A 20,901-nucleotide genomic window follows, 5' to 3' on the forward strand; every position below is an offset into this window, starting at 1 on the left:
ATTTCTTTACAGGGGTTGAGTTACTGTATAGTGTCATTTCAACATGAAAGAACTCCTTTTAGCATCTCTTGCGGGGCAGAGCTAGTGGTAAAACCTCCCTCATCTTTTGCTGATCTGTGAGTTTCTTAAATTTCCTCTTTTTGAATTACAGTTTGGTTGGACATCGAATTTTTTTTTTTTTTTTTTTTTGCTTTATACGGCCACACCCCTGGCATATGGAGGTCCCCAGGCTAGGGGTCCAATCAGAGCTACAGCTGCCGCCCACAGCCACAGCCACAGCCATGCCAGATCTGAGCTGCATCTGCAATCTACACCACAGTTCACGGCAACGCCGGATCCTTAACCCACTGAGCAACAGGGATTGAACCCACAACCTCATGGTTTTTAGTCGGATTTGTTTCCACTACGCTGCAATGGGAACTCCTGGACATAGAATTCTTGATCGACTTTTTTTTCTTTCAGTGCTTTCAATAGTCATCTCGTTGTGTTCTGGTCACCATGGTTTCTGAGGCGAACTTGGCAGTTAATGTTGTCCCTGGTGAGTTGCTCATCAGACTTGATAATGTCAGTTGTCCCATCTTTAAGTTCTCTGAACCTTTTGCTTTCTCAAATCTGCTGTTGAAGCCCTCCGGTAAATTTTTTCCTTTCAGCTACTATTGTACCTTTAAGCTCCAAAATCTACAATCTACTTGATTTCTTCTGGTAATTTCTGTCTCTCTCTCTTTTTTTAACTTAATTTTTTAAAGTTTTATTGTTAATTCAATGAATTTTATTTACTTATAGCGTACAACCATCATCAAAAAGTTTTATTGATGTATATTGATTTACAATATTGTTTTTTCTTTTTTTTTTTTGTCTTTTTGCCATTTCTTGGGCCGCTCCCGCGGCATATGGAGGTTCCCAGGCTAGGGGTCTAATCGGAGCTGTAGCCACCGACCTACGCCAGAGCCACAGCAACGCAGGATCCGAGCCGCGTCTGCAACCTACACCACAGCTCACGGCAACGCCGGATCGTAAACCCACTGAGCAAGGGCAGGGACCGAACCCGCAACCTCATGGTTCCTAGTCGGATTCGTTAACCACTGCGCCACGACGGGAACTCCCTGATTTATAATATTGTGATCATTTCTGCACAACAAAGTGATTCAATTTTACATGTAAACACATCCATTCTCTTTCAGACTCTTTTCCCACATAGATGGTCACAGAATATTGGGTAGGGTTCTCTGTGCTCTACAGCAGGTCCCTGTTGGCCAATCATTCCATAGAGCTCAGTGTGCATGTGCCAGTCCCAAACCCCCAGTCCATCCCTCTCTTCCCCAGCTGTCCCCTTTGGTAACCATAAGTTTTTCGAAGCCTGTGAGTCTGTTTCTGTTCTATGAATAAGTTTATTTTTTATCCTTTTTTTTTTTTAAGATTCCACATATAAGTGGTAGCATATTGTGTTTGTCTATCATTGCCTGACTAACTTCACTTAGTCTGATACTCTGTAGGTCCATCCATGTCAGTGCAAATGGCATTATTTCATTCTTTCTATGGCTGAGGAATATTCTCTTGTACCACATCTTTATCCAATCCTCTGTCGATGGACCTTTCGGTTGCTTCCATGTTTTGGTTATTGTAAATGGTGCTGAAGTGAACCCTGGGCTGCATGTATCTTTTTACATCATGGTTTTCTCCAGATAGATGCCCAGAAGTGGGATTGCTGGATCCTGTGGTAGTTCTATTTTTCGTTTTTTGAGGAACCTCCATACACAGTTTCTCTCTCTCAACATTCTCATTTTGTTCATACATCCACTTATTTCCCTCAACACTAAATACTTTGTCCTGCTCTCTTCTCGCTCACATTGGTTCTGAGGAGAAGTCAATTCTTATCCTTAGTCCCCTACAGGTAGGGTGTCTTTTCCCCTGTCTTTATTAAAGATTTTTTTCTTTTATGTTTGACTTTTCACAGTTGATTTGATATGTCAGGGTGTAGATTTGGGGGCAATTATTCTCCTGGGTGTTCTCTGAGCTTCTTAGATCCGTGATTTGGTGTCTGATGTTAATTTGGGGCAATTATCTGTCATTATCGTTTCAAATATTATTTCTGTTCCTTTCTCTTTTTCTTCTCCTTCTGACAGCTCTATTAACACATATATTACACCTTTTGTACTTGTCCCACAATTCTTAGATATTTTGTTCTGTTTCCGTCTTTTTTCTCTTTGTTTTTGAGGTTTGGAAGTTCTACTGACATATCCTCAAGCTGATGGGTTCTTTCTTCAGGTGTATCGGGTCTACTGAAGGGTCCATCAAAAGGAGTTTTCATTTCTGTTACAATGTTTTTTGTATGTAGCATTTCTTTTTTATTCTTTCTAAACCCATCTGTTCTTGCATGTTTTAAAATTTTTCCACTGTAGCACATTAATCATGGAGTTCATGGCGCCGAGGAAACGAATCCGACTAGGAACCATGAGGTTCTGGGTTCGATTCCTGGCCTCGCTCAATGGGTTAAGGATCTGGTGTTGCTATGGCTGTGGCGTAGGCCGGTGGCTAAAGCTCCAATTTTCCCCCAAGCTTGGGAACCTCCATATGCCACAGGCGCAGCCCTAAAAAGCCAAAAAAAAAAAAAAAAGCATATTAATCATATCTGTTCTAAAATTCCTGATCTAATAATTCCAACATCCCCGCTATATCTGAAATCTTGTTCTCATGCTTTGTCTGTCTCTTCGAGCTGTTTTTTCTTCTTTTTGGTCTTTTAATATTGCCTTGAGAGTTAACCCTTATGGCACAGTGGGTTAAGGATATGGCACTGACACTGCAGCAGCTTGGATCGATTCCTGGCCCAGGAACTTCCACATGAATGCAGGTGAGGCTAAATAAATAAATAAATAGTATGCTTTGTAATTTTTTGTTGAAAGCTAGACAACTGGGCAAAAGAAGCCTAGTATTATTTCCTTTAGAGGTTTTGGCATGTGAGTTTTTGCTGGTAAGCTGTAATGTCTCTATCTCCCTGTCTGTCTCTCAATTTTGAGGATCACAGTTTGCCCTGTTACCTCAGTTCTCAGAAAGATCTAAGAGGCGTTAATCTTCGATTTGTTCAGCTTTTAAATTTTTGTTAGAACAGAGTGATGCCTTCCAAGCTCTTTACGTGCTGGACTCAAAACTGGAAACCCTTATTTGATTTTAAGAAAATAATTTCCATCTCTTTATCATCTCTTTTATGGATATTCTTTATTGGATGCAACACTATCATGTCCTTTATTTCTTTAAGCAAAATTTACTTTAGTTCTTTAAATACATTCATAATGGTCACTTGGCAATTTCTGCTTTTTTCCCCTCCTTTTTAGGGCTACACCTGCAGCATATCGAAGTTCCCAGGCTACAGGTCGAATTGGAGCTACAGCCACCAGTCTACGCCACAGCCACAGCAACGCAGGATCTGAGCTGCATTTGTGACCTACGCCACAGATCATGGCTACACTGGATCCTTAACCCACTGAACAGGGCCAGGGATCAAACCTGCATCCTCATGGATACTAGTTGGATTCATTAGTACTGAGTCACAACAGGAACTCCCTGAAGTTTCTGCTTTTTTTTTTCTTTTTTGTTTTTTAGGGCCCCACCCTTGGCATATGGAAGTTCCCAGGCTAGGGGCTGAATTGGAGCTATAGCTGCTGGCCTCTACCACAGCCCACAGCAAGACTATATATATATATATATATATATATATATATATATATATATATATTTTTAACGATAGCTATGTGTTTTTATTTTATTTTTTTCCTGCTGTACAGCATGGGGGTCAAGTTATTCTTACATGTATACATTCTTTTCCCCACCCTTTGTTCTGTTGCAGTATGAGTATCTAGACATAGTTCTCAATGCTACTCAGCAGGATCTCCTTGTAAATCTATTCTAAGTTGTATCTGATAACCTCAAGCTCCCGATCCCTCCCACTCCCTCCCTCTCTCATCGGGCAGCCACAAGTCTGTTCTCCAAGTCCATGATTTTCTTTTCTGTGGAGATGTTCATTTGATATTAGATTCCAGTTATAAGTGATATCATACAGTATTTGTCTTTGTCTTTCTGACTCATTTCACTCAGTATGAGAGTCTCGTTTCATCCATGTTGCTGCAAATGGCATTATGTCATTCTTTTTTATGGCTGAGTAGTATTCCATTGTGTATATATACCACATCTTCCAAATCCAATTTGGGTTGTTTCTATGTCCTGGCTATTGTGAATAGTGCTGCAATGAACATGTGGGTGCATGTGTCTCTTTTAAGTAGAGTTTTGTCTGGATATATGCCCAAGAGTGGGATTGTGGGATCATATGGAAGTTCTATGTATAGATTTCTAAGGTATCTCCAAACTGTTTTCCATAGTGGCTGTAGCAGTTTACATTCCCACCAACAGTGCAGGAGGGTTCTCTTTTCTCCACATCCCCTCCAGCACTTGTTATTTGTGGACTTATTAATGACCTCCATTCTGACTGGTGTGAGGTGGCATCTCATGGTAGTTTTGATTTGCATTTCTCTTATAATCAGTGATGTTGAGCATTTTTTCATGTGTTTGCTGGCCATCTGTATATCTTCCTTGGAGAACAGTCTATTCAGGTCTTTTGCCCATTTTTCCATTGGTTGATTGGCTTTTTTGCTGTTGAGTTGTATAAATTGCTTATATATTCTAGAGATTAAGCCCTTGTCTGTTGTATCATTTGAAACTATTTTCTCCCATTCTGTAAGTTGTCTTTTTGTTTTCTTTTGCTGTGCAAAAGCTTTTCAGTTTGATTAGGTCCCATTGGTTTATTTTTGCTCCAATTTCTATTGCTTTGGGAGACTGACCTGAGAAAATATTCATGATGTTGATGTCAGAGAGTGTTTTGCCTATGTTTTCTTCTAGGAGTTTGATGGTGTCCTGACTTATATTTAAGTCTTTCAGCCATTTTGAGTTTATTTTTGTGCATGGTGTGAGAGTATGTTTTAATTTCATTGCTTTGCATGCAGCTGTCCAGGTTTCCCAGCAATGCTTGCTGAATAGACTTTCTTTTTCCCATTTTATGTTCTTGCCTTCCTTGTCAAAGATTAATTGACCATAGGTGTCAGGGTTTATTTCTGGGTTCTCTATTCTGTTCCATTGGTCTGTCTGTCTGTTTTAATACTAGTACCACACTGTTTTGATGACTGTGGCTTTGTAATATTTCTTGAAGTCTGGGAAAGTTATGCTTCCTGCTTGTTTTTTGTTTCTCAGGACTGTTTTGGCAATTCTGGGTCTTTTGCTGTTCCATATAAATGTTTGGATTATTTGTTCTAGTTCTGTGAAAAATGTCATGGGTAATTTGATAGGGATTGCATTGAATCTGTAGATTGCTTTGGGTAGTATGGCCATTTTTACAATATTGATTTTTCCAATCCATGAACATGGAATATCTTTCCATTTCTTTACGTCTTTGATTTCTTTGATTAAAGTTTTATATTTCTCGGCATATAAGTCCTTTACCTCCTTGGTCAGGTGTATTCGAGGTATTTGATTTTTTGAGGTACAATTTTAAAAGGTATTGTATTTTTGTATTCCTTTTCTAATATTTCATTGCTGGTATACAGAAATGCAACTGACTTCTGAATGTTAATCTTATAGCCTGCTACTTTGCTGAATTTATTAATCAGTTCAAGTAGTTTTTGGGTTGAGTCCTTAGGGTTTTCTATGTATAGTATCATGTCATCTGCATACAGTGACAGTTTTATCTCTTCTCTTCCTATTTGGATGCCTTTTATTTCTTTTGTTTGTCTAATTGCTGTGGCTAGGACTTCCAAAACTATGTTGAAGAGCAGTGGTGAGAGTGGGCATCCCTGTCTTGTTCCAGATTTGAGTGAGAAGGCTTTCAGTTTTTCCCCATTGAGTATTATATTTGCTGTGGGTTTGTCATAAATGGCTTTGATTATGTTCAGGAATGTTCCCTCTATACCCACTTTGGCGAGGGTCTTGATCATGAATGGATGTTGGACTTTGTCAAATACTTTTTCTGCATCTATTGAGATGATCATATGATTTTTGACTTTTCTTTTGTTAATGTGGTGTATGATGTTGATTGATTAAGGTATGTTGAACCATCCTTGTGAACCTGGGATGAACCCTACCTGAAGACCGGATTCTTAACCCATTGAGCGAGGCCAGGGATGGAAACCACATCCTTATAGATACTAGTCAGATTTGTTTCCACTGAGCCAGGACAGGAACTCCTGAAGTTTCTGCTTTTAAATCTGACATCTGTTCACTCTCACGGGCAGTTTCTTTTCTCTTCTTTGTGTGTGTGTGTGATACTCTATTGTATCATAATAACTGCATGTTTCATAGTTTTTTGTTGGAAAATGGACATTTTGGATAATATGGCAGGTCTGGGTACTGCTCCTGTTTCCTCACATCGCCCAACAGGGCTTGTTATTGTTCTTTGTGTGTTGATTTGTGGAGTGTCTGGCTAGATTATTTTAGTGAAGCCTCTTTCCCTCCCTCAGTGTTAAGCCTATGCTCCTCCGACAGGGCACAGCTTTGATTGTGCCCTCGGTCACCCTGGGATGACAGTGATATTGGCAGGGTTTTCTTCCTTTCTTTCCCTGAGCACATTCAGCTGATAAAATAACTGCTGGATCATTGCTCTATTGTTTTTAAAAATGCCCAGAGGCATGATATGATCTAGACTAATATGTTCAAATTTGGGCTCCTTCGAAGGGATAGTGCAGGAGGGCAGAGTTCAACACTTGTTCAGCTTCCACCTCCTCTACCCTCCTTCATAGCACTTGTGACTCATGGTTTTGGGACTTCAGGCCGGGTGGTTTTTTAGCATTTATAAACATCTCAGCAGGACAGTGAAGCATGTGGACTAACCCACATGCACCCAAGAAACTGAAACCCAGAAAGGGCAAGTCATGGTCAGTTGTGGGGAAGCAGAGCCCCAAAGGTCCCTGTAGGATATGGGCCACTCACCTGAACTTCATACTCCCCTCCACCACCCGGCTGTCCACCGTTGCTGATGTCATACTGGGGACAGGAGGACAGGCTCAGGTCAGGGGCTACCCAACTCCCCCAACCCCAGGCCTCTAGGGAGCAAGAAATGGGAGCCCCTTAGGGAGAAGCTGCTCTGGCCAGCAGCTCTGACCCCTGCAGCGCCCAAGGATGGCCACCAGGCGTCGCCACGGTCCCGGCTGTGCTGGGCCTGGGCTTTGCAAAGCCTGACAGTTCCCCCCATGTCACCATGGGGAGAGGAGAGGGCCTGGAGGGCCTGGGCTCAGGGCCAGCTCACCTTCTCGTACATGGCTGACCTCCTGGAGTAGACATCAAAGTTGGTGCGGATCCAATTCTGGGCCAGCTGGAAAGCCACTTCCTGGGCTCTGGCTGAAGGAGACTTGGCCAGACCTAGACCCCAGCCCAGGCAGAGCCCCCATGACAGGGGGAGCGGGAATGAGGCCCAGCCCTCAGACCTCCCTCCTGGAGCCTGGGGCCAAGCCGCTCTTACTCCAGGGCCCAGGTTTGGAGGGAGAGAGGGGGGCCGAGTCCCCTGACAGGTGGGGTGGGTGTCACGTTTGCTGAAGGAGAGGCTGAGAGAGCAGAGGAGCCAGAGAAAGGGCCCTGCATCCTTGGCTCAGAGCTCCGCAGTCCCAGGGAGGCCGGCCCTCCACTCCCTTGGGGCTGAGGCCCTGGGTGGTGCCCCATCCCTGCCTCCCTACCTCTGATGACCAGGTCCTGCAGGGGGGCCCAGGCGTTGGGGAAGTCCCACTGCTGGCCTGTCTTCCGGAGAGAGGTCGGGATTCCGTAGTGGTAGGTGAGGATCTGGCTGTCCTAGAAGGTTGCAGACCTTACTGTGTAGGTGGGGGGACTGGACAGGGAGCCGCGAGCGAGGCTGGGCCCTGCTGAAGCCAGATGTTCCTTTCCTGGGCCTTCTCTTCTTGGCTCGCAGCCGCCCCCTGGTGGCTGCAGTGGGACCCGCAGGGTAAGACCCAGGGCAGAGGAGGGAGTGGCTGCCACTTGCCAGAGGTCACGGGACAAAGTCAGGGATAGAGCTGGTGGTCCTGCCTCCAGTGTAGCCACCTGCCTAGCTGCCCCCTCACCTCCAGGTATTTCAGAGCCTTGTCCACGTCGCCTGGGTTAGAGAAGAAGCCAGCCCAGAGAAGAGTTGGTAAATAGATAAAACTCCCAGGTCTTTATATGTTCAAAGTGGTGCTTGAATCAGCCACCTTTCTCTTCATCTCACAGAACAGGCTTCAGGGTGGCCACTCATAGCTGGGCCCAGAGGATCCCGGACTTCATATCTGGATTGGCCACACAAATTTCAGCACTTCATAGCTTGAGAGTCATTTTTCTGGGTGGCAGTGGGTTTAGAGAAGTAACCAGAGCCCCCAGTCTTGGGCCCTACAGAAACTCTCTAGAAGGAATTTTGGAGGGAGCAGGGCAGCATCTACTTCTAACTCCTCCCCTCCTCCCTGGAGCCCCCCCTGTCCTCCCCCAGGCAAACCTAGCCTGTCCTCCACCCCCAGGCTGCCCGGCCCAGCCCTTTACACCACGTGGCTGACTGTGTTCACTCCCTCGCTCCCCTGCTGGCTGGGTTCCCTCTTCCACGAGCTCCTCGGGCCAGGCCTCTGCCACTGCCGATCGGGGTCCATCCCTGGGCTCAGCACAGTCTGGTACACACTTTCTCTCCTTCCTCCGAGGCTCAGAGAGGGCAGCGGCTTGCCCAAGGCTATACAGCACCCGACCTCTGGCCTGGCCCCCAGGGCCCTGGCACCAGCTGGCATGGAGCAGTGCTCCAGGCTCCTGGGCCAACCTGGGCCACATCCTCACCCAGCCCCTCACCCAGTGGGAACGATCTCAAGCCCCTTGATTCCCCTTCAAATCACGGACAGGCTGACCTGCTCCCCACTAAACCCACCTCACTGGCATAGAACTGGGAGGGGATGAAGCGAGAACACACCTGATGTGGACACAGCCACCCCCTCGGGGCCTGCCTGCTCTCCCTCAGCCCATTCACCACATCTGCCTCACTGGGGAAAGGTGCTGGGGCTCAGCCACACCCCGGCCAGATATCCTGGGGCCCTGATGGTGGCAGCAGAGACACGGGGGCACAGGGAGCCAGGAAAATGGTCCCCCAGCTGGGTCCTAATAATGGCCACTGCGGGGTGAGCACCTGGGGTGTCAGGCTGGGCGGTGGTGGCTCCTGCACACCTTCGTGCTCTTGCTGGGGCTCCAGAGGCCAGCCGGGGACACGAGCAGACCACGCTCCCCACGGCCCTGGCCTTGACCGAGGCCACACGGCAGAGCTGCCCCAGAGCCAGAACCCACAGCTGCCAGGGCCTCCCCCGCGGCCTCCTCCCGCCTCCCCTCCACTTGGCCCTGGGCTCCCCGCACCCTCTCTCTTGACTCCAGGTGAAGCCAGAGGTCCTCAGCCACCCCGAGCGGTCCTCTCTCATCTACTCGGGTCACCCGTTCATCGTGCCAGGAGGACGCTTTGTCGAGTTCTATTACTGGTGAGCGGCCAAGAGCTGCGGGGGTCGGGGGGCTGGGGCCAGCGGGGCGTCCCAGGCGGGGTGGGGGATCCTGAGCTGTCCTTCCCCCAGGGACTCCTACTGGGTGATGGAGGGTCTGCTCCTGTCCGAGATGCCAGGGACGGTGAAGGGCATGCTGCAGAACTTCCTGGACTTGGTGCAGACGTAAGAGGCCCGGGCATCTCAGCCGGGGTGCAGGAGGGGCAGGGCCCTGGGCTTGGGCCGAGATCTGCCTGGGCTCGGGGCGGGGGGTGGTTGCAGTGGGGGCAGGGGTGTCAGCGGCCCCGTTCTCGGCAGGTACGGACACGTCCCCAACGGGGCCCGCGTGTACTACCTGCAGCGGAGCCAGCCCCCGCTCCTGAGCCTCATGATGGAGCGCTACGTGACTCAGGCCAATGACACCGCCTTCCTCCGGTGGCCACCCCGCCCCCTGCTGCCCTCGCCCCCCTTCCTGAGGCTCCCTGGGGCGGGGCGGGGCGGGGGCTGAGCTGGTGCCTGGCTCCACCCCAGGGACAACCTGGAGACCCTGGCCTTGGAGTTGGACTTTTGGACCAAGAACAGGAGCATCTCTGTGAGCTCTGGGGGAAAGAGCTACGTCCTGAACCGCTATCATGTCCCCTATGGGGGACCCAGGTGAGGCCGTGCCTGGCCAGCCCTTCAGTCTCTTGTGTGTTCACTCTGGTTTGAGTGGCCAGACTCCCCTGGTGATGGTGATACTGAGGGCCTGGGGGCCTGTGTTCCCAGGAAAGGGGTCCCAACTATGCTCTGGGGGCAGCGTGGCACTGGCTAGATGCCCTGTTGTGCATCACCCCTTTCTTGGAGGTCCAGCCCTGGCTCTGGGCCATCGCTGGGGCAGGAGACACCCTAGGGGGCCAAGGAAGCAGGCAGGACCCCACCAGGAGTTGGGGCGGAGCCCCAGCAGGGGAGATGTGAACAGCTCTGTCTGCAGAGGCAGTGGAGGAGCCCCCTGGGGAGGACTCCCAGAGGTCAGACCACTGTGGAGCCTGCTTCTTTGCAGCTTGGCCACCAGCCAGGCTGGGGCAGGAGAGAGGGCTCTCCTCCTCTCGCTACCCTCTCCTCTCAAGGCAGGGCCTAGAGCAAGACAAGGGAGCCTCACAGTCCCCTCCCCCGGCCCTGCTCAAACCACAGCCACCTGTAGATCAAAAACAACTTTTTTTTTCAACCTTCAGTTGCCTGAAAGATGTACATGGTTGGGGCTGGGACCGAGAGTCAAGGGCAGCCTGTACACACAGGGTAGGGGGAACTCCTGGGCCCCTGCTCTCAGACTTTGCACATTTCTGCATTTCTGCACATGACAGCAGTTTTTGCAGAAAGGGTGTAGAGGGTGCGTCTGGGCCAGGCATCAGCCTGTGGCAGCTGCCTGTGGTTGCCTCTGCCCACCAGGATGCCCAACCTCTTGTTCTCACCTCAACCACCATGGCTTCCTGTCCCCATGGGAACAGGGCACTGAGTCAGGGGCTCCTGGCACACCCAGATAACTGGGTATCTCTCTGCCAGGCCACCCTACCATTCCAGGTCATCTGTATATCAGTTGAAGCCTTCGCTGGCCATTAGGGGTTGCAAATGCAAATTCTAGGACACAATTGTGGGACATCTTAAGGAAACTCTGCAAGGGGGAATGACCCTGCCTGGGGACTGGTAACAGGCAAGGGGGATGACTCTGCCTGGGGACATTCCTGTGTAACCAGGGTCTCCCTGCTGAAGATGGTTGGTGTAAGGGAAGATGGGGTCCCTATTTGCTCGCTCTTCCAGTTTTTCAATGTAAGGTGGAGATCCATATTTTTATGTGAAATATCCCAATTTTGAAGGGTCTCGATATCCCAAATTCTGGCTGTCCATCTAGGAGTGATGCCTGTGTTGTCAGTGAGGATTGAGGAGGAGACCTGACCCCACTACAGGGCCCTTCTTCTCCCCACAGCACCCAGGGCCCAGCCCTCAAACAAGACCTCAAGCCTGCGAGCTGACTCCCCCAGTTGTGCTGTGCCCTTTGCGGTGAGGTACTCTGTACATATTGAGATCCTTAATGTGTCAAGATCTCTTACAAAGAAAAAATAATATTGTCATTCTTGAAAAAAAACCCCATAGACTCTCTATGGGCAGTCGATAAATATAATGCTCTATTCATTCTTTTTCTGATCTGGATCAGGCCTCTGCCCACAAGGACACAGCTCCCTTTTGCCCTTGGGGAGTCTGTGCCTGACCTTGGATGTTCTCACCCAAGTCTCACCCCTTAGCATTTCTGCCTTGTCTTTCTCAGCACATTTACAAGCAGGTGCATGGTTGGTGGGAAAAATGATACTTTAAAATATTTATTGAGCTTTGATTTTGCAGTGAAGCTGCAGGCTTGTAGGGGAAGGACTGACAAGGGGACCTGAGAGTCAGCCCAGCCTTAGTAAGTCTGCTCTGGGCTCAAATGTACACCCTCACCCACTAAAAGACCTGCTGGACCACTCATCCTTGGAAGGCAGCCTAAGCGGGTGGGAGTCAATGGGAGGGGAAGCAATCTCCTTGCTTGGACCCCAAAGTTTTTCTTTTCTTTTTTTCTTTTTTCTTTTTTTTTACGGCTGTACCTGGGGCATATTGAAGTTTGCAGGCTAGGGGTCGAATCGGAGCTGCAGCCTACACCACAGCCACAGCAATGCCAGATCTGAGCCATGTCTGCAACTTATACCACAGCTTAACCCACTGAGCAAGGCCAGGGGTCAAACCCACATCCTCACGGATACTAGTCAGGCTCATAACCCACTAAGTCACAATGGGAATGACCCAAAGTTTTTCTTTGAGGACGAACTACTGATTTCCTTCTCAATGTTTATTCTCAAGGTAGCAGTGTGACTAAGCTGGTACATTTCCAGGCTCCCCTGTAGTTAGGGGGGCCTGGGGACCCAGTCCTTAAAAACAAGATGGAAGTGGGAGCCACTGGAAGAAGTTCCTGGGAAAGCTCCTTAAAATGGGAAAAACTCAGTGGGCTTTGCTCTTGGTCCTTTGCCCTTCCCCCTGCTTCCTGCCTTGAGCACTGATGAAAGGTTTAGAACTGCAGAAGCCACCCTGCGACCACAAGGCAATGAACCTGAGGCTGAAAAACACAGGCTGAAGCCTATAGGCTGACGCTAGCAGGGCAGGAAGATGGGGAGACTGGACCCTCAGTGGTACCATTGAGTCACAACAGCCCTGGGCTCCCCTTATATGAGAAAAAAACCCCCCCGTCGCTGTGTAAGCTACTGGCGTTCAGATTTCTATGCCTTTGGGCTGAAAGGGGTCTCTATGGTTCTGGTTGGGTTTGTAACCTGCTGAGCCACAACGGGAACTCCAAGAGTCCACCATTCTGCTTGGTTTGGCCTATTCGGACAGGAGGGAAAAGGGGTCTGTGATGGCCACAGGCTGGACAGTCGCAGCACCAGTCTGAAAACCCAGTGTGGGACGCTACCCGAGAAGGGCAGGGCTGCCAGGCATTGACCCATCTATGGAAATCTAACGGGAATCATTCATCTCTTAGAATAGCCGCACACCTGCTGAGAATCAGTTTCTATTGCGGTGAGAAGAAGTTAAAAAAGCAAATGAAAGGGCAGGTGAAGAACGAGCGTTTCTCTAACATACCAGCCTGTGCCGCATCGGGCTCCTGCCACTGTCTGTCACCACCCACGTGCCTCCCTCAATCAGTGCCGCCCACAAGTGTGAGGACTTGGGCTTTAGGGCGCCTGTGTCTAAGCCTGGAGTCTGCAACCTGCAGCTCCACCCCACCCTCCGGGGATCTGGGAGCCAAGCCTGCCTCTGAGGGAGGGTCTCGGAGGCACGGACCCTGGTTTGTCACATGGTCTCCATAAGTACAGCAGTCAGGTGACCTCTTGGGGCCTCTGTGGCATCATTTGTAACATGGGGCTAATATGCCCCTTGGAGGATCATTATAAGGATTAGAGTTTCGGGTGTGCAGAGCCGACCACGGGCAGCGGCTGCTCAGTGATTGGGTAGAGATGCTCTAGTTAAGTCCATCAGGGCAGCTGTAAGGCTGTGGGAAGCTTGTTCCCTCAGTGCCACGCAGGTCTCATATGTGGATGACCAACATCCCTGAGTTCAGGAGCTCCACATGAGGCTGCTCCTTGCGGGCCCTCCCACTCTGAGCCTTGTATGACACAAATCTGTTGTCAGAAGGGGGTAGCAGGTGCCCAGCTGAGCATCATTCCAAGAAATAACTGGCGCTGGGACAAGCGAAGACCAGCCTCCAGGCAGCAGAAGAGGACTATCCTGGGGGCCTCGCCACAGTCTAGCTGGAGTGAAGGGGGGCTGCTCCAAGCCAGCCCCCCACAGAGGCCTGCAGCTCAGTGCCCAGCAGTGGAGAACCTGGAATGGAAAGCTTCCAGATTCTTCAGCAAGGGCCACCTGCAGCACCCACAGCCCAGGTGCACGGCTTGTTCGTAGCTTGATTCCTCAGGCTGTCTCTCTGCCTGGGGATTCCTGCAAGAAGGATGTGGTTTGATCAACCTGGAGAGGATGGGTAGGGAATGATCTGCCGAAAGTTCTAGGCTCTGCTCCATGCTTGGGAAACCCTCCCAGGTGTAGCTGCTCTCCTGAATTTGCAGTTTCCCCCTGCTGTGCTGTCTTCTTACTTTTGCTGTATCTATCTACAAACTATGTGTAGTATTGCTTTGCATATGATTTTCTTTTTGTTTTTTTTGCTTTTTCAGGGCCACACCTGTGGCATATGGAAGTTCCCAGGTTAGGGGTGGAATCAGAGCTGCCAGCCTTCACCATAGCCACAACAACTCAGGATCTGAGCCATGTCTGTGACCTATACTGCAGCTCACAGCAATGCTGGATCTTTAACCCACTGAGCAAGGCCGGGGGTCAAACCCACATCCTCATGGATACTAGTTGGATTCATAACCCGCTGTGCCACAAGGGAACTCTCTGCATTTTTTTTTAAATTGTGGTAAAACATCATATAAAATTTACCATTTACCATTTTGACCAATTTTTATTGTAGGATCCCGAGGCACTAAGTACATTCACATTGTTGTGTAACCATCACCACCATGCGTCTCTAGAAATTTTTTATCTTCCATAACTGAAACTCTGTGCCCATTAGTCAATAACTTCCCTATCCCTCCTCCCTCCCAACCCCTGGAAACCACCACTACTTTTCATCTTTATAGATTTGTGGTTCTTCGTGTAAATAGAATCATACAGTCATACAGTATTCGTTCTTTTGTGTCTGATTAGCAGAGTATCTTCAAGGTTCATCTATGCTGTAGCATGCATCAGAATTTCTTTCCTTTTAAAGGCTGAATAGGGATTCCCTGGTGGTCTTAGTGGTTTAAGATGTGGCATTGTTGCTGCTTCAGCTTGGGTGTGATCCCTGGCCAGGGAATTTCTGTATGCTATGCGTGCAGCCAAAAAAAAAAAAAAAAAAAAGGCTGAATGATATTCCATTGTATGTATATGCCATGTGTTTCTTATTCTCTCATCTGTTGGTGGACACTTGGGTTTTTTCCAACTTTCGGCTCTTGTGAATAATGCTGCAGTGAACATGAGTGTATAAATATCTCTTCAAGTACTTGTGTTCAGTTCTTTGGGGGATGTACACAGGTAGAATTGCTGGATTATTTTTTATGATGATTTTTATTTTTTCCATTAGAGCTGGTTTATAGTGTTCTGTCAATTTTCTACTATACAGCAAGGTGACTCAGTTACAGACTTGCTGGGTTATATGTTGATTCTGTGTTTAATTGTTTCAAGAAGCCTCATACTTTTGCATGTTTTAAAATCTTAGGTACTATATATGGAGGTTATTGTGCTGTATCATTTGGCAATTTGCTGCTCTTTTTTTTTTTTTTTTTTTTTGGTGCTGGTATGATTCTGAGATTCAGCTGTGTTGATACACTCATCTAATCTGAGAATCCGTATCTTTTAACTTACAAGTTTAGGTATTGTCATTCTTTGGATTTATTTTTACCATCTTATTTTGTGCTCCTTAATTTCCTCATGGTTTTTACTTTTTCATTTGTTCCCCTTCCCTTGTTTCCTGTAACTGTCCAATTTAGCCAGCCTCTTTTATTTTTTTCTACTTTTATTCCTTCCTTCATTTGTTTTCTTGGAAATTATCGGTTTCGTTCTTATTCTTTAGGACTTCTCTCTCCTTTTCATATGTACACTGACTCTAAAGTTAATCAGAAACATGATTGTCCTGTGATGGAGGAAGTGCCTATGGAACCCTTTAACTCAGATCGCCTCCTCTCTCTTCTGTATCACCATCCAGGCTTGCGGACCTGCTTTAGTTTTCACGCTTCCAACTCATCACCATCATGGTTGCAGCTGGGGCTTATGTCCGTTTACCCACATGTTTACAATGTGCTCTTCATTGCTTTTTTCTTTTTAATTGAAGTATAGTTAATTTACAATGTAGTGTTAGTTTCAAAGTGATTCCGTTATACATATATATGTATATGTGTACATATGCTTTTTCAGATTCTTTTCTAAGTTCTTAGACCATATTGAGTATAGTTCCCTATGCTATACCGTAGGTCTTTGTTGTTGCTCTTCATTGCTTTTGACACCTCATACCTCCCGAGTTCAGTTTCCTTTCCCTAGAAATGAATGTGTTAGCGACTCTAACACCAGTGATATTATGGTGAACTCTTTCCGTCTGCACCTGAAAAGGTCTTTAATTTCACTTTCACTCATGCTGTTGGATTGTCAGCAGCTACAGCTCTGATTAGACCCCTAGCCTGGGAACCTCCATATGCTGCAAGTGGGGCCCTAAAAAGACCCCCCCCCAAAATAATAATAACTGAAGCCCTCTTGAGTGATATTTTAGGAGATTTTAAACTCTAGGGTGAGCTATTTTTTTTGTCAGCACTTTGAGTTTAGAATGCCTCTGAGTTCCATCTTCTGCTGCTGCTTTTGAGAAGTCTGTTATGAGTTGTTTTCCTTTGTAGGTAATCTGTCAGGCGACTTAAAATCATCAGGTTGTTTCCACTGTTCTGCAGCTTCTCTAAAACATATGTGACATAGGCTTCTGTTTCCTGCTCAAATTGTACAACTGGGTCTGCCTTCTCCTTTCACTCCTACCGTTTCTGAGTGCCTACTGTGTGCGAATTGCTATTCTAAGTGTTGGGGATTAAACAGTGAATGGAAAAGAAAAAGACTCTTTTCACAGGGAGGCTCTCTCTCCCATTTCAGTTGGAGACAGAGCCTGAGCACGAAGCCAGCATGCGGAAGAGCAGAGCTGAGGTTTGGAGAAAGAAGATCCTGAGTGTCTGGCCTGATCCTGCGTTAGGCCCCACGTAAAAGCAACTGCGCTCTGTACGTTTTCACTAAGGTTAACAACCGTTGCCCCTTGTTGCATAAGAGTTTTAAATGGATTTTTATGCCATTTACAAGTGAAAGGGTACCTATACATGTCCCAGCCCAGTGCGATCCAGCTGTCCTTCCTCTGTGAAACTTTACATTCATATCTTCATTTGATGAGTTTAACATTCATTCATTCATTTATTATTGTTTCTAGTTGGCCTGTTCCCAAAAAAGATTTAAGACCTTTTACAAAGATAGATAAAACATAAGGTAACAATTTAGAAATAAGAATTACTGTGCTTATTGAACCTGAAGAGTCATATCTTTCTCTTTTTTAAATTTAATTTTGTTGGAGTATAGTCGGCTTCCAATGTTGTATTTGTTTCCGGTGTACAGCAAAGTGAATCAGTCATACATATAGGTATATCCATTCTCTTTTACCATATAGGTTATTACAAACTATTGAGTAGATTTTCCTGTGCTACACAGTAGGTTCTCATTAATCAACTATTTTATACCAAAGTATATGCGTTATTGCCACCCTCCCAATTCTTCCCCCCCCCGCCAGCGGTTTGACCAGTCATAAGACTGGTTTTGAAATCTGTGAATTTGTTTCTGTTTTATAAGTTCTTTTGTATCTTTTTTTTTTTTTTTTGTCTTTTTTTTTTTGCCTTTTCTAGGGCTGCTCCCGCGGCATATGGAGGTTCCCAGGCTAGGGGTCAAATTGGAGCTGTAGCCACTGGCCTACGCCAGAGCCACAGCAACGTGGGATCCGAGCCACGTCTGCAACCTACACCATAGGTCACAGCAACGCTGGATCCTTAACCCACTGAGCGAGGCCAGGGATCAAACCTGCAACATCATGGTTCCTAGTCGAATTTGTTAACCACTGAGCCACGACGGGAACTCCTCTTTTGTATCATTTTTTTTTAGATTCCACATATAAGTGATGTCATATGATATTTGTCTTTCTCTCTCTGACATACTTAGTGTGATAATATCTAGGTCCATCCATTATTACTGCAAATAGCATTATTTCATTATTTTTTATGGCTGAATAATATTCATATATATAAATATATATAAATATATATAAATATATAAAAATATATATATATATATAAAAAATATATATATACCGTATCTTCTTTATCCATTTCTCTGTCTATGAACAGTTAGGTTGTTTCCATGTCTTGGCTATTGTAAATAGTGCTGCAATGAACCTTGGAGTGCATGTGTCTTTTTGAATTATGGTTTTCTCTGGATATATGCCCAAGAGTGAGATTGCTGCATCATATGGTAGTTCTATATTTAGTTTTCTGAGGAATGTCCATACTGTTTTCCATAGTGACAGTACCAATTTACATTCCCACCAATTTACATTCCCTTTTTTCTGTACCCTCTCCCGCGTTTATTGTTTGTAGAGTTTTTGATGATGGCCATTCTGACTGATGTGAAGTGATACCTCATTGTAGTTTTGACTTGCATTTTCTCTAATAATTAGTGATGTTGAGCATCTTTTCACGTGTTTCTGGCCATCTATCTGTCTTTGGAGAAATGTCTATTTAGATCTGAAGAGTCAAAGCTTTCATTAATTCTGAAAAATTCTCAACCATTATCTCTCGCAATAGTACCTCAGCCATCCTCTCTTCTGAAATTCCTATTACACGAACGTTGGATCCTATCATCTTATTGTTTGTGTCATTTAACCCCTCTTTCATAATTTCTATTTCTTTTTTTTTTTTGTCTTTTTGTCTTTTTTTGTTGTTGTTGTTGTTGCTATTTCTTGGGCCGCTCCCGCGGCATATGGAGGTTCCCAGGCTAGGGGTCAAATTGGAGCTGTAGCCACCGGCCTACGCCAGAGCCACAGCAACGCGGGATCCGAACCACGTCTGCAACCTACACCACAGCTCACAGCAATGCCGGATCGTTAACCCACTGAGCAAGGGCAGGGACCGAACCCGCAACCTCATGGTTCCTAGTCGGATTCATTAACCACTGCGCCATGACGGGAACTCCCATAATTTCTATTTCTTCTTTCTCTGGGTGATTTTCTTAGATCAGTTTTCCAGTTCATTATTATCCTCTTCATTTATGTTGAATTTTGAGTTTAGCTTATTTATTGAATTTTACATTTGTTACCATTTTTTTCATTTCTAGAATTTCTATTTGATTCTTATTCATGTATGTCTATTCATAGCATTTCATTCTTTTTTTTTTTTTTTTTTTTTTTTTTTTGTCTTTTTGCCTTTTCTAGGGCTGCTCCTGCGGCATATGGAGATTTCCAGGCTAGGGGTCTAATCGGAGCTATAGCCGCCGGCCTACGCCACAGCCATAGCAATGCTGGATCCTTAACCTGCTGAGCAAGGCCAGGGATTGAACCCACAACCTCATGGTTCCTAGTGGGTTCAACCTCATGCTTTCGATTCCTTACATGTATCTAGGCATTTTAGTGATATCTATTCTATAATATCCTTAGAATCTTCATATAACATCTGAAATCTTGGCAGTCTAATTTTTTTTTTTTTTTGACTGTTCTTACAGCATGCAGAAGTTCTGGGGCCAGGGATCGAACTCATGTCACAGCAGTGACAACATTGGATCCTTAACTGCTAGGCCACCAGGGAGCCTTGGAGGTTTAATTTTGAGGTTAAGTTTGCTGACTCTTGTTCATAATGATGGCCTCTTTTTTCTTTCTTTCTCTCTCTCTTTTCTTTCTTTCTCCCTTTCTTTTTTTTGGACTTTTCAGGGCCTTACCCGCGGCATATGGAGGTTCCCAGACTAGGGGTCTAATCGGAGCTGTAACTGCTGGCCTGTGCCACAGCCACAGCAACGCAGGATCTGAGCCACGTCTGTGACCTACACCACAGCTCACAGCAATGCTGGACCCTTAACCCACTGAGTGAGGCCAGGGATCGAACCTGCAACCTCATGGTTCCTGTTTGGATTTGTTTCTGCTGCGCCACGACAGGAACTCCCTTTTCTTTTTTTTTTTTTTTTTGTAATTTTGGATGGCAAGCTTATGTTCAGTGGGACTTTATATTTTCGAATCCCATGTGATCTGGATTGAAAGCATCGTATTTCAGAGTTATTTTGTGATTGCTTCTTTTAGGGACCCCAACAGTATCACCAACTCTGAAAAAAAAAATTTATGTTATTCTCTTGTCTTGCTGCTGGATCCCATTTATGTATGTATGTATGTATTATTATTATTATTATTTCTTAAATTTCCCCAATACATTATTTTCTTTTCTACTGTACAGCATGGTGAACCAGTTACACATACATGTATACATTCTTTTTTCTCGCATTATCATGCTCCATCATAAGTGACTAGATGTAGTTCCCAGTGCTACACAGCAGGATCTCATTGCTTATCCATTCCAGAGGCAATGGTTTGCATCTATTAACCCCAAATTCCCAGTCCATCCCACTCCCTCCCCTTCCCCTTGGCAACCATAAGTGTGTTCACCATATCCATGAGTTTCTTTTCTGTGGAAAGGTTCCTTTGTGCCATGTATTAGATTCCAGACAAAAGTGATAACATGTGGTATTTGTCTTTCTCTTTCTGACTGACTTCACTCAGTATGAGAGTGTCTAGTTCCATCCATGTTGCTGCAAGTGGCATTATTTTGTTCTTTTTTATGGCTGAGTAGTATCTGGATCCCATTTAAATAACCATGAAGGCGGTGTAAACTCAAGCCCCAAACATGAGGCACAGACTGTGTTTAGAAATTCTAAAAAGGAGAATTTCCTTTTCCACCCAGAGCCCAGGCTGAGACACACTTGTTTGCTTTGTTCCTGGGCTAGGGATAAGATGCTTCTCTAGATTCTCTTTCCACTGAGGCTGTAACTCTCTGAAGATTCTGGATCTAGGTGGGAACTCAGCTCCACCTTTCCACTTCACAGCTCGTGGGTAGTGTTGATTACTACCCTGCAGGGCAGCTTTGTTTCTGGTCCTTGGTGAGTTCTCCTTTCTCAGGAAATCAGGTATACATTTAAAAAAGGATCCTTGCACTTATATGTGGAATCTAAAAACAGAACCAAAAAACTCACTGTGAGATAATAGAAAATT

At 46.1% G+C, this 20,901-nt stretch overlaps 3 protein-coding genes across 3 annotated transcripts in view; 2 read left to right on the plus strand and 1 right to left on the minus strand.

The window, feature by feature from the left end:
* The window catches only part of IL10RA (interleukin 10 receptor subunit alpha), a 926,736-nt gene that overhangs the window by 664,887 nt on the left and 240,948 nt on the right, over positions 1–20,901 (plus strand). The window lies entirely within an intron of this gene.
* On the minus strand, positions 6,860–8,811 carry LOC146399881 (trehalase-like). Its single transcript, XM_084978594.1, has 5 exons — positions 8,550–8,811; positions 8,088–8,119; positions 7,707–7,818; positions 7,283–7,395; positions 6,860–7,020 (listed from the first exon to the last, which is right to left on the minus strand). Exons 1-5 carry the CDS (start codon positions 8,809–8,811, stop codon positions 6,913–6,915), a joined length of 627 nt encoding a protein of 208 aa, XP_084834720.1. The 3' UTR covers positions 6,860–6,912.
* Positions 9,364–10,290, plus strand: LOC102160985 (trehalase). Its single transcript, XM_021062946.2, has 4 exons — positions 9,364–9,500; positions 9,591–9,683; positions 9,816–9,932; positions 10,029–10,290. The coding sequence occupies exons 2-4, from the start codon at positions 9,607–9,609 to the stop codon at positions 10,153–10,155; spliced, it is 321 nt and encodes a 106-aa protein (XP_020918605.1). The 5' UTR covers positions 9,364–9,500; positions 9,591–9,606; the 3' UTR covers positions 10,156–10,290.

Source organism: Sus scrofa, chromosome 9 (genome assembly GCF_054392235.1).
Source record: "Sus scrofa isolate SSC_HxYL_T2T_F1_AM1 chromosome 9, Sscrofa_HxYL_maternal_Yorkshire_Landrace_v2.0, whole genome shotgun sequence".
NCBI classification, from domain to species: Eukaryota; Metazoa; Chordata; class Mammalia; order Artiodactyla; family Suidae; genus Sus; species Sus scrofa.

Excerpts from the sequence above, each read along its gene's own strand:
- LOC102160985 (XM_021062946.2), top strand. The coding sequence starts at position 9,607 with ATGGAGGGTCTGCTCCTGTCCGAGATGCCAGGGACGGTGAAGGGCATG. Across the intron at positions 9,684-9,815 it reads TTCCTGGACTTGGTGCAGAC|GTACGGACACGTCCCCAACG; the intron begins GTAAGAGGCCCG and ends CGTTCTCGGCAG. Across the intron at positions 9,933-10,028 it reads AATGACACCGCCTTCCTCCG|GGACAACCTGGAGACCCTGG; the intron begins GTGGCCACCCCG and ends GCTCCACCCCAG.
- LOC146399881 (XM_084978594.1), bottom strand. The coding sequence starts at position 8,811 with ATGTGGCCCAGGTTGGCCCAGGAGCCTGGAGCACTGCTCCATGCCAGC. Across the intron at positions 8,120-8,549 it reads GGAGCGAGGGAGTGAACACA|GCGACGTGGACAAGGCTCTG; the intron begins GTCAGCCACGTG and ends TCTCTAACCCAG. Across the intron at positions 7,819-8,087 it reads AGGCTCTGAAATACCTGGAG|GACAGCCAGATCCTCACCTA; the intron begins GTGAGGGGGCAG and ends GCAACCTTCTAG.